The 14,562-nt window shown below is 47.9% G+C and overlaps 1 protein-coding gene across 1 annotated transcript; it reads left to right on the forward strand.

Annotated features, from left to right (window-relative positions):
- Positions 1–550: 550 nt before the first annotated feature.
- Positions 551–7,439, forward strand: RHOV (ras homolog family member V). The gene is made up of 3 exons (XM_085062421.1): positions 551–957; positions 4,213–4,271; positions 4,593–7,439. The coding sequence occupies exons 1-3, from the start codon at positions 762–764 to the stop codon at positions 5,031–5,033; spliced, it is 696 nt and encodes a 231-aa protein (XP_084918547.1). The 5' UTR covers positions 551–761; the 3' UTR covers positions 5,034–7,439.
- The last annotated feature ends 7,123 nt before the right edge of the window (positions 7,440–14,562 follow it).

Here is a 14,562-nt window from a genome sequence, read left to right on the forward strand (position 1 = left end):
ACAGTGTGGTGTGTGAGCTGTGAATTCAGGTGAATATCAAAAACAGGCAGCAGACTGGGAACTCCTGCACTTGTCCATGCAGCTGGGCAAATACATTTTGTGGCTTTTGCCAGCAGGTAGCAACAGCTTGGCTGGGCCCCAGGAACCCAGTAATGGCAATCACACAGTTAACAGATGTGATGACTTTTGGCCATTTTTTTTTCTGTCGTCCTTCACAATATTGACCAGCACCGTTGGTTTTATTTCTGTACTGATTTTATGGCAGAAATCACAGATGCCCCAAGTGGGACAGTGGCGCTGCTTCTTCTGAAAAGAAAGCCGGGGCGACACGTATGGAGCGCGGCTTTCCCGCGTGTGCACGACTCAGAGCACGGCGCGGCACCTGCCGAAATTCCGAGGGCAGGCGCTGCTCGGGGGGCATCGCGGGGGATGGGGGTGCAGCAGCGCGACCCTCGCCTGCGGGACGGCGGCGGGAGGAGGCGGCCGGGCCGGGCAGGGCTGGGCTCAGCCACCTCCCGGCGGGGCGGGACAGGGCGGGACTAGGGAAATCGGGGCCGGTTTTGTGCGCAGGGTGGCAGGTGTAGTGATGAGGAGCGAAGCTCTGCGGGCCGGAGAGGGTGGCCCCGCACGGCAGCCCCGACAGCAGCCGGCTCGCAGGGATATGGCAGCGGCCGCGGCGCGCCACTCCCCACTCTGAGCCCTGTCGAGCCCCCGGAGCCATTGCTAGGGCCATTGCCATTGCCATTGCCATTGCCATTGCCATGCCTCCCCAGGAGCTCCTGGATTACGCGCCCGCTCTACGGAGACACAGCCCGCCCCGGGGCAGCGGCCCGGAGTTGGGCATCAAGTGCGTGCTGGTGGGCGACGGCGCCGTGGGCAAGACCAGCCTGGTGGTCAGCTACACCACCAACGGGTACCCCGACGAGTACCAGCCCACCGCCCTCGACACCTTCTCCGGTAGGTGCCCGCCCGGGACGCGCGGGGCGTGGGGCGGCCGGGGGATCCAGTCTGGCGCAGCGGAGCGCGCCTCGGGACGCGGCGTCGGGAGAGAGGCGAGCGCTCCCGGGGCCGCGGGCTGCCCGCGGGGCTGCGCACCGGGCGCTCTGCAGGCAGCGCAGCCTGCGGACGCACAGCCCGAGGGGACTTCTGGGACTCGCACCGAGTCCCCCCGACGTTTTGCGGAGCTTTCGCAGTTGGAGGTCCTGCGTTCTACAGCTGTGTCAATCCACAGGTGTCGAGTTGGTTTGCAAGTTCTATGAACTGGGGCACCTTCCTGGTTTTGTGGTGTTATGACTAAATGGAACGGGGCTTAGTGTTTAGGTTTTGGTTGTTTGGTTTTTTGTTTGTTTTTTTTAATTGTTTGCCGTGATTTTAGCTTCAGAAATAGCCTATAGTGTAATGCTGTGATTTTAGCTTCAACTGATACTCAAGAAAACCATCCTTTTCCCCACATCTGGTGAAGTTAGCATTGAACAGAAGTTGTCAAAAAGTTGAAGAGCTTTAGAAGTCTGGCTAGAATTGCAGTTGATGAGCTCTCATTAGTTTCCACTTTTGTAAATGCTATCTTTGTTCTTGTTCTACATTCCTCTTCCTTTGGGCTCCAATTTCTAATATAAACCCCAGGAGAATAAAAAGCCCTTTGAAAGGTTTCTTATCTTCATTTGATATGAAGAAACAAAACACTGCTTGACAATGTAGATTGGTAGATTAGAGATGTGCTCAAGTCAGACCAGGAATGAGACATCTAATGTGTCATAGTCTTAGGGGTGCTTAGAGGGAGTGTTTTGTTTGTCTGAATGTCCCCCCCGCCAGTTGCTCACTCTGAGATCTGTTGATTTACCTTGACCCTCCCCAAGCTATTCCACTGTCACTTAAAGGAAATGAACTGAGAACATGCTGCTGTTCAGGGTCCAGAAGCCCTTTGGGAATACATGTAAGGAATCATCAGTCCACCAAGGAAAAGGTTACTGCTCTTTCTGCTCTCTTTACATTGATGTGTATGGATTGGACTAAGAGAGGTTAAAAATTCCTGTAGTTATTAGATTGCACATTTTTGGAAGGGCAAATTCATAATAAAATGGTCCAGAAAGGTGAAGGCAGGATGAGCACAGAGACTCCTGATTTACGGCAGGTAATTTGAAGATTGCGCATGGGTTTAGTCCCAGTCTGGATGTCCAAGTACTGACTTCAGAGGTTTACAGGATTTGTAACTCACAGAAATCAAAAACATTAAAAATGTGCCTTGTGAAGTTCACTTTCTGCTTATTGGGAGGAAATGGAAAAACAGACAAGTTTTCCTTCCCACCCCTACTCTTAGCCTGAATAAGCCTGAAGGAAATCCATTCCTGGAGTCACATATTATGGTTCAGGATCCACCTCAGAAATTTCAACCCAATTCCTTCCACTCCTGGGGAGTCCCTGCCATTGCAACAGCCAGCAGAATTGAGCAGTTTAAATTCTAACCTTAATCCTGGTCGTGGGACCGTGATTCCAATAACAAGATAGGAGAAGGTGTTGCATTATCAGGGGAATGTCTCTGGGACGGTGACCCAGACACATGCATCTGTCTGGCTGCTACCTCCTGCAGGGTGTCGCTGCCAGGTAGAGCAGCCTTGAGTGAAACGTGTACCCGGTGACCTTTCTCCACCAGGCTATCCTGTTCTGCCAGCCCCTTTGCTATTGTACCATGATCCATCCTCATTCTGAGGGTGTGGACCTTGTGAGGGAAGTATTTGGAGGGCTGTTGCAGAGTTGCTATTGTAGCTTAGGCTAGCAGCAGATGGGATGAAACTTTGTGCAAACGCTGGAGCAGTAGGTAATCTATGTGGTGACTTTCTTCTGAAGATGGCAAAACATTTCAGAGATGCTAATTCCTTCTCTTAATGCACTTGTGAGACAGAGGAAACCAGATACTAGAAAGGCAAATGCTGCTGTCTTGAAGATCAAGTCAGGATCTAGCAGGTTCTTTGATCGGGAACAGGTTTCTCTTCCTCCTCTGGGGCAAAGATATGGTAACAACCCAACTGTTTCCCAGTCACAAGGAAGCAATGACTTTCAGCTATGCCGCGAGGAGTGGCACTGTGGTGGACGCACCCACCCCTTCATTTTTCTTCCAGTCTTGGTCTCCCATCAAACTTCAGTTCATCTTTTTGTCTGCGTGTCCTTTTTTTTTGATCCTGCTTCTGGTTGGGAGATTTTTTTTGTTTGAAGATTTTGGGGGGGGGTTATTTGGTTTTGGTTTGGGGTTTTTTTTTTAAAGGACAATAAAGCCTCCTCCCTGCACACAGCAGTGGAGTTTTGCTAGTTTATGTCAAGTGCTAGCCATTGTCACCTTAGCCATGATGTGTGCCTCTATTCACCCAAGCACAGCCCCATCCACCTTGTCAAGACTTCCAAGTGATTTCCAGCTCCCCCAACCCCTTTCTCCCTCTCCTCAGTTCCTAGCCAATCTCTGTGGTGTCTATGCATTTAAACATCTAACAGTTTCAATCCTGATTTCCATCAGAGGTCCTGCCAGCCCTCAGTCTGAGTCAGCTGATACCACATGAAGGCTGATTGTGATTAGGGAGTGAAACAGGAGCAAACCTTACATGTGTAACTCAGCAGTTTTTCAGTGTATGGATAGTCTCTGAAAGGGATTTCACTCATCACTGTTTCGTTAATAGCTTCTTCATTTCAAAGGTGGCTTTTCCCTTAGCTAGGACACTCATGGAACAAGTTTTTAAGGCCAAATTTCTGGTTTGGATGGGAAAGATATCCAATAGCTTGTTTGATGGGACTTATTTGAATTTGCTTGGCGAAGGAGCAAGTTGCTGAAGTTCTCAGTTTGTTTTTAACTTTATCTTTTTTCTTTGGTTGTACAAGAAGAAGAACTGGTTCTCACGGAACTGTTTGGCTAAGGGCTTTGCTTCTCTAGAGGAGCAGTTATCCAGTAATGTGGAACTATTCTTTCAAAATAGTGGAGAAGAGCACAAAACACCTGAGAGTTAACAAAATCAGAAGGTATACTGCAGTTCTCTGAATGTTCCCAGTGCAAGCTTCAGCTGTTTTAGTGAGGTTTGGGAGGATGCTGAGCTAGGAGGAGACTTGAGTGACTTCAGTGAGTCTGTTCAGCAGGTTATGAACCAGAGTGTTCAGGAAAAGCCTGTATGAGTGTACGTGTGTATGTTGGCCAGCTGCATTAGACTCATCCTTATTCTCCCTCTGCTACAGTGCAGGTCCTTGTGGATGGAGCCCCAGTCCGGATTCAGCTGTGGGACACTGCTGGACAGGTAAGCTCTATCAAAGCAGCTGTCAGCTCTGGTCCAGTGGGACAGGGATTGTTTTCAGGCTTTGAGGAAGGCAGTGTTTAACTGGGAAGAAAGGAAATTCACTGGTCCAGCACCAGCCATTTGCTGGTATGGCAGTCAAAGATGAATGACAGACACCCTCAGCCCTGAAACTTGTGTCTGAAACGTGGCATGGCCACAAAGTCAGCACAGTGGCCTGCCTCTGTTGCTATCCTAGTTAACTTGTAGAAAACCTACTGCAGCATCATGCTGTTAGAAGAGCAGTCCAGTGAAGACTTTTTTCCCCCCCTCCTTTTTCTACAGGAGGACTTTGACTGTTTGCGCTCTCTTTGCTACCCTGACACTGACGTCTTCCTTGTCTGCTTCAGTGTGGTAAACCCAAGCTCCTTCCAAAACATTACAGAGAAATGGATCCCTGAGATACGAACTCATAACCCCCGGGCACCAGTGCTGCTAGTGGGGACACAGGCAGACTTGCGGGATGATGTCAATGTCCTCATCAGCCTGGACCGCTACCATGTGAAGCCTGTTCCCCGGCCCCAGGCAGAAGGTCTAGCTGACAAAATCCGGGCTGAAGCCTACCTGGAATGCTCAGCACTGACCCAGAAGAACCTTAAGGAAGTTTTTGACATGGCCATTGTCAGCGGTGTTGAGCACAAGGCACGCCAGGAAAAGAAGATGACTGCCAAAGGCATCAAGACTCTGTCTAAGTGCCGCTGGAAGAAGTTCTTTTGCTTTGTCTGAAGCTGCTTTGAGGGAGGGGAAGAGAAACACCCAATGGCAGTATTTGCTCTGCACCTTCTCGGAGTGACTGCTCCTATGGCCCCAGCGAGGAGGGTATGATAAGCTGCTGGGCTTGGAAACCTGTCTCTTGCTGGGTACAGTATCAGATGCCTAGGAGACCTGACCTAGATTTCCATTGTGCTGAGATGTGGAATGGTCCAGGCAGCTATAATACCTGCTGGACATGTCTGTAGTGTCCCAAACGAATGGGAACCTTTAATACATCAAGACTCAGTACCCCAGAACAGGCAGGTTCCTTACATTGTTCAAAATTACCAGTTTTCTGGTTGAAGCTCACACACTTTCAGAGTTCTGATGCAGCATAATAAATGTGAGGGACTTTTGAAATCAGCCTGTGTTTTGGCTGATTTACAGGCGTGGCAAAGAGTAGGGCAGGAGCAGTTAAAGGCAACTGCAACATGGTCAGGCATGGGGTGTGGAGTTTGTAGCATTGAGACTTGGGTTCCCCCTCTGATTCTGTTTGCCAAAATAGGTAGAATTCATTTGGCTGTGAAAAAGCAGCACTCTTTCTTAAAGACCCTTTACTGAGATTGCTGTTGAGAAGGTGTTTCCTAAATAAAGTCCATTAGCAGGCTGAAGAGAAAATGCACTGGGAGCTACAGTAATACTTGGAGCAAAACCTTCTCTGAGAGGACTCTCTAGTCCACTGGGTGCCAGTGTAATAGTCCTATCCTAAGAGGTAGCCGTGGACTTGGGGACCACTTTGAAAGGCCTTTTGTGTGTGTGGTATTTTGAAAGAAAGAACAGGTGAGGAACAGTGATGAGTGGCTCTGTCTAGCTGAGACAAAACTGTGTCAGCAAAGGGTTTATAACACTACCAAGGGATCAGATGTAGATGGACATGCACACAATGAAAGGAGAGAAGGAAGAAAATAGAAAGGAAAAAGATGGAATGAAGAAAGGTAGATGGAGAAGGAAAGAAGAATGAATATTGTTAAATGAAAGTTGTGATTCTACTTAGTTGAGATGCTAATATGCAGGGAAACTTCTTGGGACCTGAAAAATTTGCTGGTGATATGAATTTCAAGGTAATATTGTCCATATATTCACTACTGAATCAAAAGGAGGAGGTTATAGTGAGAGAGAGAGTTCCTCTTCATTAATAAAATCCTTTGTTTTAGATCTACACCAAAGAATGGAATTCAGCTTGTACTGTTGTTTCTGGGGCTGCAGAACTGAGGACTCAGGACTTGTTTCTGTTATGCTTCCCTTTCTTAAAAGTCACTGCTTGATCTGCTGAAATCAAAAGCAAAGGAAATCCGTGAAGTTTATGTTGGTGAAAATCATTCCTTATGTTTCATTCCCTTCCCCTCTCACCTGTTTCTCAGGGGTTTAATATCCTAGAGAGTCTATTCACATTTTATTGTATTCCATTACAGAACTTGCATCAATTTCTAAACCTTCTTTTGCAGAGACATTTCATTTTGGTTTATGTAGCAGAGAGTGTGACAGGTCTGTCAAGCAATGTTTTCAATACTCAGGGGGTCCTCTGCATCTGGCCATGGCCCATCACCTTGGGGACACTCTGGAGTAATGTGACAGAAAGAGAAATAGCTGTGGATGGTTTGCCCTAGACCAAAAGCAAGCATACGTGAACTAGTGAGCTTGTAGCAAGACAAATGCAAGTAATGCAGTCTGGCTCCCAACAAATGCCTGAGAACACAGGCAATCTCTCACAGCTGTCTGGTTTTGTAGTGCAGCTTATTTAGTCCCCAGGATGTGAGACAAGACTGCTGTCTCCCTGGGAAGTATTGCAGGATGAAAGAGGTGGAGAAGTATCCCTGTGAAGGAAAGTGGCCCAGAACCTTGGAACTGCTGCTAGGGTTAGGCTCAGAGACCTGAAAAGGATGGTGTAGCAAAATGAGCTGAATGTTGAAAGGACTCATCCAACTGAAATGGCATTTGAGTCTGGTGAGGAGTCCTAAGAGATAGTGCTCACAGAGGCAGTAGCTAGACCTGTCTGACATGGGTCTAGGTAGGACACCACTTTCTGAACAAAGCTTTCACTCAGCAATGCACCCCTGTGTGTATTTCCTACCTGTACAGGCACCTTTACTCTATCACTAGTTCAGTTTGTCTGTTGCGTCTTTACACATTTCTTTAGCCTGTGAGACTGAGGGCTGTGGTGTGACTTGCCAAAGAGCATGCCATATCCCTATGGAGTGAATCCACAGGTGGAAAGAGCACCAGCCTCCTTCCTGCTGAGGAGAGCAAGGGTTGTCCTGCAGTAGCATGGTCTGAAACAGGGAGTATTTCGTTCTGGAAAAGAAACTGTACTGAGAGCTACTTTCTTCCTATGTGATTGTTCCAAAATTTGTTCAAATAAATTTTTTTAAATTTCCACAATTTGTGTTTGTAATTTTGTCAGTGCAAATTAAGTTGGGCTTTAACATGGAGAAGGAGTTAGTCCATTTTACTAACAATAAGCATAAGAGGGAAATAGCCCCACTTCTCATTCCCTGTCCCAACCCCCACTAGCAATGGTAAAAATCCCCTCATAGGTGAAACTTTCCAAGTTCCTTGTGTTACCTCAGCAGTCACTCAGCTTCGAGGCTGCTGAGGGGGGTGGAGTAGCAAACATCCAAGACTTTCAGTGCCTCTCCCCAGAAGCCACCATCCAGGGACCATTTAGGAGGCCCTCCCAGCACTCACTGAGCCAAGCCCATGTAGGACTTGCATTTGGAGCCTTAATAGCAGCATGCTGCGCTGTCATTAGGCTGATGGGTAATTTAGTGAACAGCTTTACTTAACTTACCTTGGTAGTTAAACACTACTCAAGTGATTAAAAATTTTGCCTGTGCCACATAGGATGCAAAGGCTATATCCAAGACAGCTCACAGGACTCACCCTTTTTGCCCTATCTGCAGCATTACAGATGGCCCAGGGCTCCTGTCTGTCCAGATCTGGGGTCCCATAGCTGCTCCAGAGTCAGAGGGCTGGAAAGAGAGGCTGCTGAGGGAAGAGTGTGCTGGTTCAGCAGAGAGCTAGGAAAGAAAATGGACAAAGAAACAGTGTAGCAGAGGTAATGAGCAAATGGGATTCAGAAATTAGAAGGGAATAAGAAAGTTCTGCTGATAAAACATGATTTGGGAACTTGTGTTTTGGGTGAGGAGGTTGTTGGGGTTTTTTGGGGGGGAGGGAGCATGATTGTTTACCAAGTCTGCAATCACACTGTCCTCCTGCAGTCTGCTGTTTACTAGATGTAAAGTAACCTGTGGGAATATTTTGAGCTGGCTCGCAGCTTTGTAGCTTCCTGGCACTAAATCTTACAGGAGAACCTGTGAATGGAAATAGCAGCAAAGTGTGAATTAACTTTACAGGGAGTGAGTCATTCCACTGAGCCATATCCTGTCATATGCACAATAAGCAGCCTAAAACTCCCTGAAATCCATGAACAAAGCTGAACTCTTGGGTGTGGGGGTGAATGTATCTCATTAAATGGAGTGTCCTACCAAAGCTACCTGAGGTGTCTTTAAAGCCTTGCTCTCATCCTCTCTATGGTACAGTTCTGGGTCTGTGTTATTACCTGGCTTTGACAAGAGTCTAGGCTTGTTTCTGCCTTGCAGTGCTGCTTGACCAACCTGTATTTTCAGAAGCTGCTGAGAGCACAGAGGAGCTCCTGGGAGACTGTTGCTAACACAAACCACCCCACCAGGCTGGGTGAAGCTAGCCCAGTCCATTACTAGGCCAGCACAATTCCTCACAAGTGCTGCTTACTCTCCTGCCAGAAAGGATCCTTATCAGTAATTGATCTGACTTGCTCCATAGCACAAAGCTCAGCATCAAATGCTGAAGGCACCAACATTCCTCAGGGTAGAAACTCTCTAGTACCTTCTTTCTTGCTCAGGGCTCTGACTTGGATCCTGGAGAGGAGACTTCTGCACAGTCCTTGCATCCAGCAGAGCAACTGATCAGGGCTTCCCACCTGCCTATGCAGCAACAGTACAAGTACTTCAGTACAGGTACACACCATGTGGTATAAATCCACATGAAGCCAGTGTGCTTGCTGCCGCTCTCAGCTGCCATCTCTGAAGGATCTGAGCTTGGATGTCAGCAACACTAAGGACACAGTATGGAAAGGACCCTTTCATTTCCTTTTTCTGCAGGTATTGCACCCTAAATGGGCTTAACTGTGCCAAGAAGGTTTCCAGCTAGCAACACTTTCCTCAGTTTCCACTGAACCCTGACTGGGAATTAATACCCAAAATAATACCAAGTTTCATCTGACTCAGCGCATCCTCCTTCCACCACCAGAAGGGCAAGTCTGAAAGTTCTTCTGGAGATCTTTATGCCCTGTAGGTTACATCCTATTTTACTTTGAAGGGACAGGCTGAACTATTACCAGGTTAGGAGCTGACATGACTCCAGCAGGAGGAACCCTGCTGAAATGCAATTACCTCTGAATAGCATCCTCCCCCCATTTCCTGAGAGGGGTGTGATTACATTAACAACCTTATCACTTTCTTAACACTCCCCAATTTAATCCTCAGGTGCTAACTGGCTTTTTCCTTCAAATTGTTCCAAGTTTAACATGATTTATCAATTAGGCCCAGATTGGAAGCAGGGTCTCATTTGACTTTTCTCAGTTGTAGTGGCAGCTAAGTAATCTGCTTCAACTTTGCTCTTAATGCCTTCCTGCCCATAATTTGGGCTAGATTGGTCCTTTCCATGGTCGTTTTTGCAGTCTCTCAAAGAGCAGCATGGGAACACCAGAGGAGCAGATGAGAGCAGAGGCACTGCTCAAATAGATGCTGTTGCCACAATGAATGCTTATCTTTTCACAGCCTGTGTGTTAATTGAACTGGTGCTCTTCCATTCTGCTGAGAGTCCTCTTTGCACAGGATGCTGTCCTTGGCCACATGGTCTGCTTATACATCTTGGGTCTGTTTTACATCATTGCCTCTCTTCGAGCCATGCTAAATCACTCTGTAGTGAGCCTGGGAGATAAAGCATTTACACTAAGAACTTCACAATATGGCTCTAAGACTGTCCTTCCTGTACTGGAGAATGCTGGTCGAGACCCAGCACTTAGTCTGCATCTGCTCCCAGAAAAGGAATCAAAGAGCTCACCCAGCTGGCACCTGGGCCTCCTGGAAGCTGCTTACTCATGCCTCTGCAGAGTCCAGCCCTGGGCTCTCAGTTCCCACCGTATAAATACAGCATTGTACTTGCAAAGACCTATTGCACAAGAGAGCAGGGTATGTCTCAACGTATCCCTGAGACAGGTTCCCTCTGCTGCAGCCCCACGTGATCCTCGTTCCCAGGGTGACACCATGCCCTTTCCAGCTCCTGGACTGAGCTGCTCGGCATCCAAACTTGCAGGACTTGTTCTGGAGGAGCAGGAGGAGATCTGGGTCCCATCCTCCCCCTCCAACCCCTTATCCCCAGCACTACCCCTAAGGCAGTGTTGTGAACTGAAATACTCTGGTTTCTGCTGCTATGGAGGAACATCAGGTGCAAAGAAATTTGGCTCGGGGACAAGTTTCACCACGAGTCACTGAGCCAGGCTTTTCTTTCCCATGAGATAATCTTGGGCAGGGCAGACAATCTCTTAAAATTAAAATACAATGAAAATACACGGGCTTCCCAGGGTCTAGGGTAACGCTCTCTTTCCTTGTTTTCTCAGAAAGCGAGCCAGGCACTGCTCAAATCTTCCCCAGGCTTTCAGTGTAGAAGGAAGCGCTGCAGTGGCTGCCTCAGAGCCAGGCCTGGTGCCTGCTACTCCTCCAGCTCCCAGGTGGCCACAGGAGCCCACCCATGGGACCTGGCTCTGCTGGCTGTGAGGGTGGAAGAGCTCCTGTGGAAGAGAGCACAGCTTAGGGAAACAATCACAGACATCAAAGCCCCCTTCCCATGGCTGCGCTACCATCATTCTGCTGATGGCGTGGTGGAATTTGGTGGTGGGGACAGCACTGGTGGTTCCCAAGCAGTTACCTACATGTGAATGCTTGTGCTGGTGGTGCCATCATTAATGTTAAACTTTGTGGGGAGCTCAGGGCACTCAAGTCGTGGGCTTGCCCCTTCCTCCACCATCTCCATAATCATCTCACCTTGCTACAGAGCTTAACGCTCTGCTTCTCCAGGTAAACACTGGGTTACATAGCTCAGTGGCAGCAGGGATACAGGGATCTAGCTGGAATCTGCCAAGGATCTAGCTGGGTTCTCACTTGGAATGAGCATCAACATCTCAGCCCTACAGACTTGAGATGCTTTCTCATCCAAAAGGGAAAGTCAGGATCACGTGCTGAAGGAAAGCTCATCGTGGGAGGATTCAGTTTTCCCGTCAGAGGCTGCATCCCTGCAGGGCTGGATGGGAGAGAGGCTGGGAAAATGCTGCCCAAGCAGTGCAAATGGGTTTCGGATGGAATTGCAGAGCCCTAGCTGCTCTCCTGCAGGGAGCCCTTGGCTGGGCCGTGTGCCTGGGAAGCAGCGTGTGCCTGGGGACAGCTGGTGCCTGCCGTGGCCAGAGCTGCTGGGATGGCTCTCCACAGTGCTGAGGCAGGAGGAGCACCCAGCCACGGGCAGAGCTTCAGAAACAGCGCATTCATCTTCCCTGCCAGTAAGCCAGGGAGCGCCCGGGGCAGACTGATGACGCACAGCACACCTGAGATCATTTTCATGGGAATAGACCCGTGAGAGACAGAGAGAGGAAGAGTCAGGGAAACTCTCCCAGCACTTCAGTCAGTGTCAGCATTCACGGGGCAGATTTCACAAGATAAACAAAAGCCTTTAATAACCGCACTGGAGGGAGACTTTGAAACCCTGTGAAACCTCCGCCAGGAAAGGAGAGCAGCAGGCTTCTCATGGAGCGCCAACGTCACCAGCCAGCCAGAGACTTGGCCGGTGCAGAGAAAAAAAGGCTTGCAAAACCCAAACCATAAAGATTCAAGTGTGGGTACCCAGGCTGTACTCCCAGCTGTGGATAGTTGTACACATGATGCTATATATAGCACAGGAATTTTCATTCCACTTGCTAAGGGGTTTTAATAACATGGAGCAGATGAAAGTTGTCAGCCACCCTGGAATATTATCTGGTCAGCAGTGTATCATTTGAAGGGAGGGTAGGAGAGGATATCTAATGTTGTGATATCTTCTACAGGATGATTTGGTTTTTTTTTTTGTTGTAAGCCAAACAGATTTGTAGACTAATAAGTTATTAGCATCTAACAGTAAAATCTTACATGTACACGACTCCTGTCAAAGGATGCTAAACCTGAAATACAGGGACTCTGAGCTAATAAATAAAATACAACCATACCTTGGGAGGAAGAGGACTTCCTGCAGTGCCTGCCTGCCTTGTGACAGTAACAGCAGTATCCTACCTTTACATGTAGTGCACTTATTCACTATCTCCAAACATCTCTTTTTAGATGATAAAGACACTGCATTAGGTGTTGAGAGAGAAGGTAAGTCTAAATATAATTTAGGTCAATCAGAAACCTGGAAATGCTAACCCAGGCTTTGACATAATTTCCCTGTGTGGTTTTGGGTGACTTACTTTCCCATTTCCATTTGCAAAATGGAGTTCCTTATCCTCCATGGGGTATGATGAACATTTATTAACTGATACCCACAGGGTGCCATAGCAGGGAAAGGGTTATTGCCAGGAACACCACAATGCTTCTGTTCATGGTCCTCTAAATGCCACAAAAGTCCTGAAATGTGGGCAGACACCAGTCTCTATTATTGCCTTCTGTGAGTTTCCAGAGAGAAATGGAAAACCAAACTCTCTTAGTTATAGCTCCAGCTCTGGGGTTCAGGTAAATAAGGGAGAAATGCATTGAGAGCAAATGTCTCCAAACTTCAGTGCTGTTGAAGGAAACATGAATCCTATGGTCTGCAAAGTTAGGAGATGAATAAAAGGAGGCTCTAAACCCATTGCTACTTAAATGGTACCTATGCCACCTTGATGATGTGGTGGGAGAAGAGGAAGACTGAAACATGATGTCCCCAGAGAAGACTAAAGAGATGGACCCAAAAGCAGAATGTGGGACATTCATGTGTGTTTTGCTGCTTCCACCTGATGCCTGTAGCACAGGCAGAACTATCTGAGCATAGCCACAGCCCAGGTGGATGACAGGACACCACACAGGAAATCTGGGAGCCCAGCAGCAGGAACTGTTCCCAAACAAGACTCTGAACTAGCTTTAATTATGGGTGGAGAAACAGCATCCCACTCTGAGCCTATCATTTTTAGGATGGGCAGAGGAGGAAGAGGTGTTCTGCCTATTGAGACACCTCTGCAGACTTTAGTTGACAAGAGCAGCTGGTGAGCAGCACAGGCTTCCAAGAAAACCAAGTCTCTGGGTAAGCAGCCAGTGGCCCAGGCAGTCATGTCTGAACCCATGCTGAAGTCTTTGCTGCTGTCAGGATACTCGACATGGCTGGATGAAGTGAGCTCACCATCACCAAGCTTTCACCATGCCTCCTAACTGAGGTGCAGCCAGACTCAGGTGCAAAAAGACACATCCAAGGGGCACAAAAGCCCCTATTGCCACTTGCTGTCAGGCATGGCTTGGACCATTTTCCTTTCTCTTTTCCAGAGGTGAGACCAGAGTGGAGCTGCTGAGCACCTGGGATGTTCATCAAGAGGCAACAGCACACTTTGGGCTATGGCCTTCTTCCTGCCTCATCCAAATAAATAGCCATCAAAGATGTAGTTTTTCTTCTGCTAAACATCAGTGGAGTCACTGATGCTGCCCTTCCAAGGCAGCATCATTTTATTGGAATCCATTGGAAATCTCTGGATACACCTGTGGTCTAAATAATTACAGCCTCCGAGCAAAAAGGGGTGAGGGGGCAGCACAAGCATTTAAATGTTACAAATGGGACTCTACAGAAGTCCTGGGTAGCTCTTCCCTAAACACCTTTCTATACATCAAGGATCATAAAAGAGTAGGAACAGACTGAGTCCTGCTCTCAACCCTTCATTCTAGAGCATGGCTTTATTGGTAATTAAAAACTACATCTCAGCTTAATTTTCTTCCCACACTTAGCTATACTCTATCTTACCCCCATCTCAAAGAGGCATGTCAGTCCTTTCATATCCTCACTGGAGTTCACAGAGGTTTGCCAGCATTAATCAGAGGCAATTACCTTTGCCTCTTTAGGCAGGGATATCAGACCTGAGCCTAGAGTGACTCATTGGAAGATCGCTTCCCCCTGCAAGGTTCTTCCAGACATCTCCTTTGACTGGAGACCTCAGCTGTTGCCTTTGGTCATTCTACTCCTGGGAAACTCTCCTGGCAGGGAGCAAGTCCCAACTACTACGCAGCTTTATGTACTCTGCATACCTGTCTTTTCATCTCACTCGGTGGAACTGATAAAAGGGTTACAGGCTGGTGCTGGCCAGGAATGATCTAACTGACATTTTCACATTTTCATAGATTATCTTTTTTTCAATAGATTTTTGTGTGGAACAGTCCCATTTTGGTGACAACCCACTGCAATGCAACCAGGGCTACTGGAC

The sequence above is a fragment of the Lichenostomus cassidix genome, chromosome 5 (assembly GCF_008360975.1).
Source record: "Lichenostomus cassidix isolate B80296 chromosome 5, HeHo_3.0, whole genome shotgun sequence".
NCBI lineage: Eukaryota > Metazoa > Chordata > Aves > Passeriformes > Meliphagidae > Lichenostomus > Lichenostomus cassidix.

Coding starts and splice junctions, on each gene's coding strand:
- RHOV (XM_085062421.1), top strand. CDS start 762: ATGCCTCCCCAGGAGCTCCTGGATTACGCGCCCGCTCTACGGAGACAC. Junction 958..4,212: donor CGCCCTCGACACCTTCTCCG/GTAGGTGCCCGC, acceptor CCTCTGCTACAG/TGCAGGTCCTTGTGGATGGA. Junction 4,272..4,592: donor TGTGGGACACTGCTGGACAG/GTAAGCTCTATC, acceptor CTTTTTCTACAG/GAGGACTTTGACTGTTTGCG.